The sequence below is a fragment of the Gracilinanus agilis genome, chromosome 4 (genome assembly GCF_016433145.1).
Source record: "Gracilinanus agilis isolate LMUSP501 chromosome 4, AgileGrace, whole genome shotgun sequence".
Classification (NCBI taxonomy): Eukaryota; Metazoa; Chordata; class Mammalia; order Didelphimorphia; family Didelphidae; genus Gracilinanus; species Gracilinanus agilis.
The window spans coordinates 112,529,875-112,541,957 of NC_058133.1; the positions used below are offsets into that span (position 1 = coordinate 112,529,875).

The 12,083-nt window shown below is 44.1% G+C and overlaps 1 protein-coding gene across 1 annotated transcript in view; it reads right to left on the reverse strand.

Moving 5' to 3' along the window:
• The window catches only part of PLXNA2 (plexin A2), a 372,723-nt gene that overhangs the window by 19,425 nt on the left and 341,215 nt on the right, over nucleotides 1-12,083 (reverse strand). The window contains exons 17-24 of the mRNA XM_044674946.1: nucleotides 11,193-11,223; nucleotides 9,638-9,877; nucleotides 8,601-8,744; nucleotides 7,291-7,525; nucleotides 5,620-5,762; nucleotides 4,756-5,024; nucleotides 1,212-1,278; nucleotides 717-863 (exon numbers count right to left, since the gene is read on the reverse strand). Of these exons, the coding sequence (XP_044530881.1) occupies nucleotides 717-863; nucleotides 1,212-1,278; nucleotides 4,756-5,024; nucleotides 5,620-5,762; nucleotides 7,291-7,525; nucleotides 8,601-8,744; nucleotides 9,638-9,877; nucleotides 11,193-11,223 (1,276 nt within the window). The remainder of the gene's footprint in view (nucleotides 1-716; nucleotides 864-1,211; nucleotides 1,279-4,755; nucleotides 5,025-5,619; nucleotides 5,763-7,290; nucleotides 7,526-8,600; nucleotides 8,745-9,637; nucleotides 9,878-11,192; nucleotides 11,224-12,083) is intronic.

Sequence of the window (12,083 nt, forward strand, 5' to 3'; positions counted from 1 at the left end):
TCCTGGGCACTACCATTGGGCTACTGGGCAGAAAGGTGGGGGATGTGAAAAAATGTCATTAGGTGCAGTAGAGAGGGGGAGGGGAGCAGCTCTGCCCAAGTCCCTCTACCTTTCTAGTCCCTCTGTCTGTCTAGAACTCTGGGGGTGTGGGGTGGGAGAGTGGTTGAGTGCTCACAGAAAGCAGTCTGTGTGCCATCTTTGGGCACTCATTCCATAGGTTTGCCATCACTAGTTTAGGACCTGGCACATAAAGGACACTTCACAAACATTTGCTGATCAATTATTTTAAATCTTTCTCCCTTTCCCAAACATTTTTTGGACATAGTCAATTGTAGGAATGTTTTATCTTCTGCACATATTTGTTACAAAAGTTTTCTTTTTCTTTTTTTAATAGGGGGAAGTGGGAGGGAGAGAAAATTATTTTTTATTAATTGAAAAAAAAAAACCTTTCCCAACTCTTAGCCTGTCACCTTCCTTTTCTTCCTCCAGATCTCCTGGACAGAAATAGTTGAGGCAAAGTTTGATGTATGGGTTGGAGATGAGGGGAGAATGGAGGAGGGATGTGACTGAAGTGTGTGTGTGTGTGTGTGTGTGTGTGTGTGTGTGTGTGTGTTGAGGGATGCTAAACAGGGCAGATGCAAGCCTTGGGCTCCTGGATGATTTTTTTAGGAGTAAAAGGGTGGTCAGAATATAGATTACACGAAAGGGTGCCTCACCAGAGTCTTGTACTCAATTTGCTGTCGAATGAGTTTGTCCTCACTCAGGGAGTATCGGGCCTCCCCTGTGATGGCATCGATTGGGCCCTTCTCCATTTGCTGCTTGATGGCACAGTAGAGCATAAACAGTGGTTCTCCGGCACATTCCTGTTGGGCACACACATACACAGAGGTCATGGGGTGAGGTCCAGAGGTGTCTGGGCCCAACCCTCCAGGGCTATTCTGACTCCCCTACTCAGCTGGCAGGAACAAACTTTCTCCCATGAGACTCCCATGAGTCTGAGGAGAGGCATAGGGGAGAGGGGCGGCTCCCCAACTCTCCCTCCCCCAACCTCTTCAAATCACCTGTCAGAGGGGCAGAGGACAGTCCCCTAAGCACTAAAGCTACACATTGCTGACTCTCAACTGTTCCACTCAGTCCTCCCTCTTACTTAGGGTACCCCCTTCTCTATCTCCCCACCCCTCACTAGCCCTGTGACGCATATCCATTTTTACCTTTAGGAATTTGTGTAGGAGGAAGGCAAACCAGTTGGTAAGCATCTTCTCAGCCACAGATTCAGTCCTGAAGGAAGGAAAGAGAAGCAACAAAGGATCGTCATTCTAAGAGCCAGTCAAGGGTGGGAGTTGGGGGGCTGGGATGGGGTGAGGGGCAGGCATGAGGGTGGGGAATCCCTGGGTAGGAGTCAGGAGCCAGAAGCCACTAGCCAGGGCAGTAACAAGTAGATGGAAGAGCCTTGGCCTGGGAATCAGGAGTCATGAGCCTATCAAGTCCCACTTCTGACACTATCTGTGCGATATGGGGCAAATAACTATCTCCCTGGGCCTCAGTTGCTTCATCTGGAAACTGGGGATGGTTTAGATGACTTCTTAGAACCTTTCAATCTCTAATGAATTGCCCCAGATGCTGTGAGATGATGGAACTGCTTGAGGAAATTAGAGGGGAGGAGGGAAAGGGATGGGGCAATGACAGCTTAATCAGCCAAGGTCTGGGGGTCTATTCTTAATGGCTAATTAATTAATTAATTCAGATCTTGGCTACTTAGTTAACTCAGTACCCTTGACACATATATATTAAGCACCTAGTTCTTTTTGACCCCAGGACTATGGGGAGAGAGTCTCAGCTGCCCCGCTAGTCTCTGCCATATGCCTTCTCTTTGCTAACTTCTCCCAGAAGTCTGACTCCTGAACCATCTACTTGGGGGTAGGAAAGGCAAAGTGCTATCTTCCTTCTTTTTGTTTTTAAACCCTCATCTTCTGTGTTGGAGTCAATAGTGGTAAGGGCTAGGCAATGGGAGTCAAGTGACTTGCCCAGGGTCACACAACTAGGAAGTGTCTGAGGCCACATTTGAACCGCTATCTTCCTGCTGAAGAAGTGCCTTGCTCTTAGTAGGTACTGGATAAAGGTCAGTGGAATGGAATTGAACGCAGGTGACCTAGAACCCAGCCCCTGTGGGAGAGGGAGTCTGAATCAGAGATGGGGGACTTGGTGGTTGTTCCAACCCAAATGGGCAGGACCTGGTTTCCCTCAGCATCACAAGCCTTCTTCCTCTGATTTCCCTGCTCCAGTGTGCTCAGCTAGCTGGGTCCTGGGCAGGAACAAAAGCTCCGACAGCGAGTTAGTAACTGGCCAGGCTGATGGGGATCCGAAGGGTATTTTAATTCCACATATGGCGTAAATTATACCCTCTATCTGGAGCAAATCACAGGCATTTGCCAGGGCTTCCAGCAATTTGGGCCCCAGAGTGACAATGGCAGGAGAAATTGTAGCTTTCTCCCCAGGCCCCACCCAGCATCTTCTCCCTGTATTGTGCCTGAGATTAGCTCTAATTTAAATACAAGGCTCTTAATGAGCGTTTCTAATGCTCAGATTGGCAGGCCGGGGGCTCCCTACTTAAAGAAATAAAGGCCTTTACTCCACCCACCACTACCCCACGTGGGACCCTGGGAGCTGGGGACCTTTGCAAGTGACAGTTTCAGAGATGAGGAAGGGCTAGTGAGTCAAGGTTAATGATCTCCTTCCCCACAGCTTCCAATAAGGGCTTTGAAACTGGCCAAATGTTTTCCAGAATAATGGGCTCCGGGTAAGTGAAGGTCAGGAACAACTAGATGGGCACTATTCTGGGCTCTGCATATGCAGAGAGAAAAACAAAACTGTTTTTGGCCTCCATCTAATAATAACATAATACCTTTAGCTACAACCTTAAGGCTTACATAGCAACTTCTGTCAACCGCATGAAGGAGAAAATATATCCTGATCCCCATTTTACAGAGGGAGAAACTGAGGTAGGTGTCTTGGCCATGATCATCCAAACCTTGATTTCCCAACCCTAAGTCCAGGGATTTTGGAATCAAATCCACACTAGCTAGCTTCAAATGATTATCACCATTCCACAGGTCAGGAAGCTGAACTGGAGAGGCAGGAATTAGTCCATGATTGCAGATCTTTTTTTAAAAGTCAAGGCAGTTGAGGGTTCAGTAGTTAGAGCACTGGACCCAGAAGTAGTAAAATTTGAGTTCAAATCCAGCTTCATATTTTTAGCTAGCTATGTGACCCTGGGCAAATCACATAACCTCTGCCTGCCTCAGTTTCCCCATCTATGAAATTGGGATCATAACAGCACCTACTTTCCAAAATTGTTGTGAGGCTCAAATGAGATAATCATCATAAAGCATTTTGCTTTAAGAACTATATAGATAAATGCTAGTTGCTATTATTAACAAGTCCCTCCCTCTTTCCATGACATCATGTTGAATACACAGACAAGTAGGATGTAAAAGGAGCAAAGGAAAGGTTTAGACAAGTATGGACAAAGAAAATATGAAAAGGAAAAGAACACTTTTTCCACCCAGGAGGGTGACATAATCTGGGAAGGCTTTATGGAGTAGGTGTGCCCTGAATCTGACCTTGAAAGAAAAGAAGAATTTTAATGGATGGAGAGGTAGAGCTTGGAAGATTAGGTTTCTGGGTCCAGGGGAGCCAGTCCTGAAAAGATGGGTGTGGTGGGAGCAGGCAGGACCCCAGAGGAGATGAAGTGAAGCAATGGGAAGGGTGGGAAAGGAGGATGGGGTTGGGGGAGGCTGATATGCCAGAAGAATATTCAGAGGACCCTGTCTGTTGTCTTATGTCCTAATGGATCTGAAGCTGAATGTCTTGTTCTCACTCTTGGGGAGTGCTCATTTGGTTAATGATGGGTATTCAATGGAAAGATGTCACTGGGAAAGGTGCAGCTGGTTCAGGTCACTTCTGGGGGGTCTCTTTAGGGTACTTTCCTGGCCTGGGTGTCTAGTCTCAGGCTAGCTGCTGCATATACTGTCACGGGAAGAGCAGAAGCCCTTTCTGAGTTTGAATCTGAGCTAATTCCAATGAGCTGGCTTAATATTTGGTGAGTCTCAACCTTTCTGAGCCTCCTTTTTATAAAATGGAAATAGTGATAGGGGTCCTGATGACCTGAAAGGACCATTTATGAGGGGGCCAAGTGAGATAACTGCTCCTTAATCTCTCAGACCTCAGTCGTCCTCAACTGTAACATGAAGAGGGTTGGCGTAGATCAGTGATTCCCAAAGTGGGTACCACCGCCCCCTAGTGGGTGCTGCAGCAATCCAGGAAGACAGTGATGGCCACAGGTCCATTTGGGGGCAATGAATAGTTTAAATCAATAAATAGTCTCATAATTTCAAAGTTCAATGTTTGTAATTTACACCTTTCTTTACTATATTTTACAAAAAAGGTAGAAACATTAATATCTTTCTTATTAATTGCTATTAAAATAAAAACATTAATTTCCAGTGGGCTAAGTAATATTTTTTCTGGAAAGGGGGCGGCAGGCCAAAAAAGTTTGGGAACCACTGACCTAGATGATCCAATATCCCAGGATGCTATATATCCTTAGCTGCCTCTCAGATGCCTCAGTGTCTTCTTTAGCTAGGGCCAGGGGCACTAGGATACCCTCATGTCTGTTCTGGGCCCCTCAGCCAGAGACCCAATTTCTGATTGGTCTCCCCAGGCTCCTCCCTCCCCCCATTCCAGTAGTGACCAGACCTGCGCAGCAGCAGTTTGGGGTGGTTCTTGTTCTCCAGGTTCTTGTCGATGAGGTCAGACAACAGCTGTTTGAGCACATCAGTGGCGTACTCGAGCCGACCCTGCAGCCCCGTCATGATGAGTGAGGCCACATTGCCTCGGTCTCGCATGGAAAAGCTGCGTTGCAGCTCCAGAGTTCGGATGAAGGTCAGCAAGAAGACTTTATTGTTGATGAGCTGGGCAAAGAGCTTTAGTGCCTTCTCCACGTGCTGCTGCCCATTCCCCTGGACCTGTTGGGGTGGCACCCTCAGAGATCAGAACTTCCTCCTCTTCTCCCATTCCCACCATCTCCTAGGTGCCCCTGGAAACCTACTGCTTGAGCTCACCTGGGCCACACTCTCCATGATTCCTCTTCATTTTGGGGGGAATTGGATAAATAGCCCCATGTTGGGGCTGAATATGAGTAGGGTCACTAACCTTGTATTACCTTTTAGAATATGGAGGAAGCAGGTCTGGGAAATCAGCATTGGACAAGAATCAGGGCTGAGCCTCCATGAGGAAAAATGGGAGATACCTCAATGGACTCAAAGCCTTGAGGTCTCCGATTTCCCTGTTGCTTTTCTCCTAGATTCCTTTTAATCATACAAGAGGCATTTCTATCTATATGGTGCAAGAATGTAGCCTGATTGTCTGCCCACTCTGTGAACCAAGCCTAGAGGAGGATGAATTGATGTTTGATGGATCTTAAAATATTTAAAGGTCAGTGAGTTGTTGTTACTTGCTGGCTGATTCCTGGCAATGGGGCACTACCTCTTTGTGATGGTGATGGTGGTGGTACAAGTGTGTAGGGTTAGGTGTGGTAGTGGTTGGGTGGGAGGGTATTACCTCCAGTTCCCGAAGGACAGGGTGGTCCTCGATGCCCGGGAACAGAACCCTCATGGCGTAGGTCCGGTAGTCCAGGTAGGGGATTCCTGAGCGGTCCAGGTCACTGGTCAACTCATTGATGTCCGTCTGCAGCTCAGCAAAAGCTGTGTGTAGTGGGGTGGAATGGTCAGGGGAGATGTGAGGTGATAAGAATGCATCAAAGGATCATAGATTTAAAGTTGGAAAAGCCCTTAGAGGCCATCAAGTCTAACACCACTCATTTTACGAATGAGGAAACTGAGGTCGAGAGGGGTTAAGTGGTTTGCCCAGAGTCAGACAGCTAATAAATAACTGAGGCAGTATTCAAACTCAGCTCTTTCTGATTCCAAGTCCATCACTCTATCCACTGTATCACTTAGCTTCCTTATAACAACTGTATGACTAAGTCCAAGGAGGAAGAAGATAAGAAAAAAAGACCCTGAAGGAAAAGGAAGAAGTCCCAGTATACAGAGGCAAACAATCTGAGATTCTAGGCTTCTCCATGTATAGAACTAGATAATTTCCAAAATCCCAAGGTTTAATGCTAAGTTTCTGTAATGGAGCTTGGATGAGTTGTCCTCCATGGAAGGTCTTCCAATGATATAATTTCATGATTCTATGTCATTCTGAAGATCTCAAGGGCAGCAAATGGGTAAGAGATGGTAAAAGTAGGAATTTGGAGGTAACTGCAAGGTTAAAAGGGGTTCCCATCTACCTTACTTCTGTTCCTTCTCTAAAGCTCATAGAAAAGCTCAGAGGGAATGGCCAATTTCTGGTGCCATGATGATCCCAACTTAGTAGGATTGAATGATTTAAAATAAATCTCTCTTTAATTTCTAGTGATTTCAGCCCTCTTTCCCTCTTCCCATAGTACTCTTTCCTTTCTTCCTACCTTTCCTGAAACCTCTCTTCTCCTACATCCCTCTTTCCAGCCATCTTTAGTTTTTATTCAATCTTGAATTGTAGAGAAAAAAGGGAATGCTTTGACTTCTGACTGAGTTATTCATCCAGAGTCTATTAAGTTCTCTGCTGTTGATGGCATTGAAGGAAGGTGGAGGCAGTGGGGTGAGGAAGTGTGTTGGGTACTCCTGGTTGTCCCACTGTTGAAGCGTATGGGAGATGGGAAAACCCAACCTCTTTGCCCCTTCCCTCCAATCACACACATGCAAACAAATAAAACTAAATATGCATGGGCGCAGGTAGGAAGAGAAAAAGGCTCTGGCCCCTCTTGACTCATGTGCTTCTGCTCCTATATAAGACACTGACTTCTTTTAATGGGTGATCTGCGGTAGACCAGTTAGTTAAATTATTTTAACTTAGTTAAATGATTTGTGATAGGTCGTGGATTATTGTTCTGACTCTGCAGATGGAAAAACTGAGACCCAGAGAAGAGGAGGAAGTTGGCAAATGAATCCAGGTCAGAAGTGGGACTGGAATGATTCCCATGTTGCCCGTGGTTCCCATACTGCAAATCCCAGGGTCTCTTCCTTGGGGACAAAAAGAGCCGGTGGAAGAGATGGGACTAAGACCAGGGAGTAAAGAAGAGAAATGAGAGGGAAGGGAGAAAAGGCTGAAAATTGTTTGTGGGAGAAGAGAAGGACACAATAGAATCCCAAGAGATCAATCAAAAATAAGTAGAAAAGTGTCCCGCACCTTCCTTACACTCCAGGGCCACTCGGGACTCCAGGTTGTCCATCTGCATCTGAAGGCGCTTGAGGGTGAGGTCATTCTCTCGAGACTTGCGCTTGTAGGCAATGAGGACGATGATGACGATGATGAGCAGGAGGCTTCCGCCTGCTGCAATACTGACGATGGCCGGCAGGGTAAGCAGGCTGTCCGAGATGACGCTCACCGAGCCAGGGGAGAATACCATTCCGCCTACGTGGACCTGGGCATCGCGAACAGAACGAAATCAGAGGGTGCTCAAGGATCACAGCAGCAGAGAACTGAAAGGTCCTCAGAGGCCATTTAATTCAACCCCCTCATTTTGCAAATCAGGAAACTGAGGTCCAGGGAAGCTAAATGATGTATATCAGGTTATGAAGTTAGAGCATCAACGGTAGGATTTGAACCTAGGTCCTCTAACTTCAGAGTGAGAACTCGTTACTATATAATCCTGTCTCTAAGGAGGTCAAGTTGCTCTTATCTTATGGGGTAGACATTTAGCCCACGACACAGGGTAGCCTTGAATGCAAATCTACTTACCGCTTATTGCCTGCACAGACAAACGCACTAACAATGCCCTTTGCTCCTTTACCCTGTTTGAATCTGAGAGGCTGAATAGTATAGTCAGGTTTAAGAGCATTGGATTTGGAGTCGGAAGACCTGGGTTTTAGTCATGGCTCTGGCACTTTCTTATTTAAATTTACACACATTTGTTAAGTGCCAACTGTATGCCTACCACAGGTTGGACATTGTGCTAAGTACTAGAAAAGATACTCAGATTAGAGTCTTCCTGTGTATAGGAAGCCCTGTGACCTTGGGCAAGTCATTTCCTGAACTGAAGCTTCCTCATCTGTAAAATGTGGATAACAGTATCTGACAGGTTTACTTTACTGGGGAGTTGTGAAGATCATACCGTGACCTAAAGGTACTATATAAATGTAAATACCTACTGCTGTCAAGTCCAACATGTATGAGGTGGGGGACTCTTGGGGCAGAACACTGTTTATAAGGGTCAACTTTCTTCATGCATTTGTTAATTTTACTGAACTGTATTTTTTCCCTATTTGTCCTCTGAGTGGAAGACAAGGAGAGATATCTTTGCAAATAATGGTATCAAAGATATCAACACATTTTTAAAGTCCACTGTGTAGGGAGATAAGAAATATGGGGAAAAGAGGGGAAATCTATCGATTCTGCAGGAAGTTGCTTCTCCTCACATTGCAGGGAAGTTGACTGGATGACCAAGTCTTTTCCAACTCTAACATCCTCCAGTTTGAAATGGAAAAGGATTCACTCACCATAACCTTGTGCTGTCCTGTGAGGTTTGGGGGTTCACAGAGGAGCTGTGTCTCAGACACAGTGACAGCACAGGGGGTCTCTCCAATCAGCACTGTGTAGTTCAGCTTGGCTCCCCCTGAGGCTGGAGGGCAAAGGTTTTTGCCCTGTTGGAAACAGTAATAGAAAAATTGCTATGTGTGTACAAAAGTCAAGTGTGTTTTCGCAAAAACAACAACTAAGGAGGCGCAAAGATAACTAGGAAAGTTAAAACGGAAATAGCAGATGCTATAATAAGCAAGAGTCATTTTAGCTGCGTTTTCAGTGGTGGGGGCGTGCTTCCGAATGAACAGATGCAGGAATTCTGGGTAACTATGTAGGAAGTCTTCAAGAGTCAAATATAATGTGGTTAGAGAAGAGAAATTTGGACAGTTATTATTATGGAAGCATTATCCATGGAAATATAAGAATAGGGTGTTACTATGGCAATCAAAATGGCCCAAACCTAGAAAAAGTTATGGCCCTTCTAAAAGAAGGAGAAGGAGAAGGAAATAGCCTCCTTTTAAGTGATGCTTAAAATTCATAGGCAGAAGATGGAGAGGAGAGGAGGAGAGACTCTGAACCATATCCTAATCTCTAGGAAGTGGTAGGGAAGGAATTTCCCATTGCAGCCAACTATTAGACATTCCTATTCCTTCATTCATTGTGGGGCTAGCGTGGAGGATGGAGTTTAAAGAAGCAAGATGTAAGAGCATGTTTGGTAGAGAAAGTATGAATGCCACACTAGGAAGAGAAGAAAAATGGAGAGAGGAATGGAGGGAGAGAAAATATGAAAAAAAAAAGGATAGAAAAGAGGTACAGAAAAAGTGAGGTAAGGAATAAATTATTCAGTCAACTACCAATTATTAAAAGCTGATGCTGGGCCAAGCATTTGTACTAATAAATGGAGATTAAAAATACAAGTAAAGAGATGAAACAAAATAAAGGGATGAAGGAGAGAAAGGAAAGAAAGGGGGAGGTTTCCATGTTGTATTGCATATAACTGAATGAATGCTCCTACCTTTAGTATGATTGGGGATCCTGGCTTCTGGTCCAAGACCCCAGTGGGACTAAGCAGTTCAAAGGTTGGATTGGGATAGTAGATGAACTTGGTGTCATTATAGATCAGCAAGGATTGCACGTTGTTGAAGACAAACCCAAATTCATCTGGCCTTTCCACAGCGTCTAGACCAGGCCGATATTCTGGAGTCAAAGAAGGGGCCAAGCAGGTCAGGGTGGTTGTGTTCACAACCTTACATACCTGAGGAGGACAAAAGAGCAAAAGTTTAAAGCCTGAGGAACCAAATAAGGGCCAGGAAGAACATAATGATCTCCACATTGAAAGGTATCCTCTTTCTGAACTTCAGAAGTTTACCCCAACTCTGTGTCCCTTATTTGAGCAAAATGCCAAAGATGGGAAAGATTATAAAAAAGTAAAATGCCAATTGCTGGATGAGCTGTGGGAAAACAGGCACACTCATGCACTGTTGGTGGATCTGTGAGTTGGTCTAGCCATTCTGGAAAGCAGATTGGAACTAATCTCAGAATGGTACTAAACTGTGCACACTCTTTAAAATTTTATAAACATACACATATACATATCTATATGCATGCATATAATTTCCTTAAATACTTCCCAATTACATTAAAAAATTAAAAAAAAATAGTTTCAAATTCTCTCCCTCCATTCCAACCATCCATGACTCTTTGAGAAGGCAAGCAAAATATTATAGATTATACATGGGAAGTCATGGAAAAATATTTCAATATTAGCTATGTTGCAAACACACACACAAAACAAGAAAAATAAAGTGAAAAAGTTATGCTTCAATTTGCACGCAACACTCCCCTGGAAGTAGATAGAATTTTTTTATCATGGGTTCTTTGGAATTGTCTTGGATCATTGTCTTCATCAGAGGAGCTAAGTCTTTCACAGCCGAGCATCATTACAATATTGCTGGTACTATGTACAATGCTCTCCTGGCTCTGCTCCCTTCACTTTGCATAAGTTTATATTAGATTTCTCAGGTATTTCTGAAGCCATCTTGCTCCTCATTTCATACAGCACAACAATATTCCATCACAATTATAAATCACAACTTGTTCAGCCATTCCCTAATTGATGGGCATCCCCCTAGTTTTCAATTCTCTGCTACCACAAAAAGAGCTGCTATAAATACTTTTGTTCAAACAGATCCTTTCCCCTTTTCTTTAATCTTTTTGGGACACAGACCTGGTAGTGGTATTACTGGGTCAAGAGGTATGCACAATTTATTGCATACCCTTTGACCCAGCAATGACACTACTAAGCCTCTATCTCAAAAAAAGATCAAAGAAAGAGGAAAAGCAAAATGTCTTCTGGCTCTAGATTGACTTTGTATTGATGTAGAGAAAATACAACCACTATCTTGGTGAGAGACAATATTGTATAGTGGATTTGGATTCAGAAGACTTGAATTTGACTCTCTGATCTATTGCATACTACCATTTTTAGTTTGGCTATGTCATTCTCCAAGGTTTCTTCTACCCCTAGAGTTTATAAAATTTAGTCTTTCATCTCAATCCTACCAGGTTACCTCCTGCTTAACTGCAGTCCCAAACAATAAGCTAAGGAAGTTAAACAAAAAGTTCTTTTTATTGACTCTCTGCTGCCAAAAGGCAAGCATTGGATCGAAGGAAACTTTGAAGGTTCTAAGTCCATCTAAGCCCATTTAAGAGTAGCTTGTTTCTATAGCCCTTTAAGGTTTATGAAGTCCTTAATACAGTGATCCATGGTGGCTTCTGAAGAGGGATGGTAAAGAATGGTACCTATGGCTCCACTGAGAAGGAGTGGGCTAGAATTGCAGAATGAGGCATACATTTTCAAACATGGCCACTATTTTGCTTAACTCTATTTAATTTTTTAATAAGGGAATGCTTATTCTTGGCTGAGGCTGGGGCAGGGGGAAGAGTTGGAGTAAGCCTAGACTTTGGCAAGTGATGGTGAGTTTAAAGAGAAAAGAACATCAAAAAAATTTTAAATGAAAATAAGGTATAACCCTGCTAGTTAAGCATTATTTTTTCATCCTTGTTTTACAGATGAAGAAAATGACAAAAAATTAAAAACCTGAGGCACGAACTAGTATGTAATTAGCCCTCAGAGTAGGAATTCTAACCCAATTTTCCTGATTCTATGGCTCTTCCTCTTTCCATCGAATCAACTTGCTTCCTCCTTTCTACTTAGTTTTGGCTCAATCTAGTTTGGGTTTAGTTAGACGTGAGACTCTCAGTTTCCTAACCACAGCCAAGACAGAGGCATCTGGCTTCTCAAAAACGTGCTATATTGGTAGCCAGCTTCAGGCATGTGTGACAAGCCAAACACACACACACACACACACACACACACACACACACACACACACACACTTTCAATTTNACACACACACACACACACACACACACACACACACACACACACACACACACAC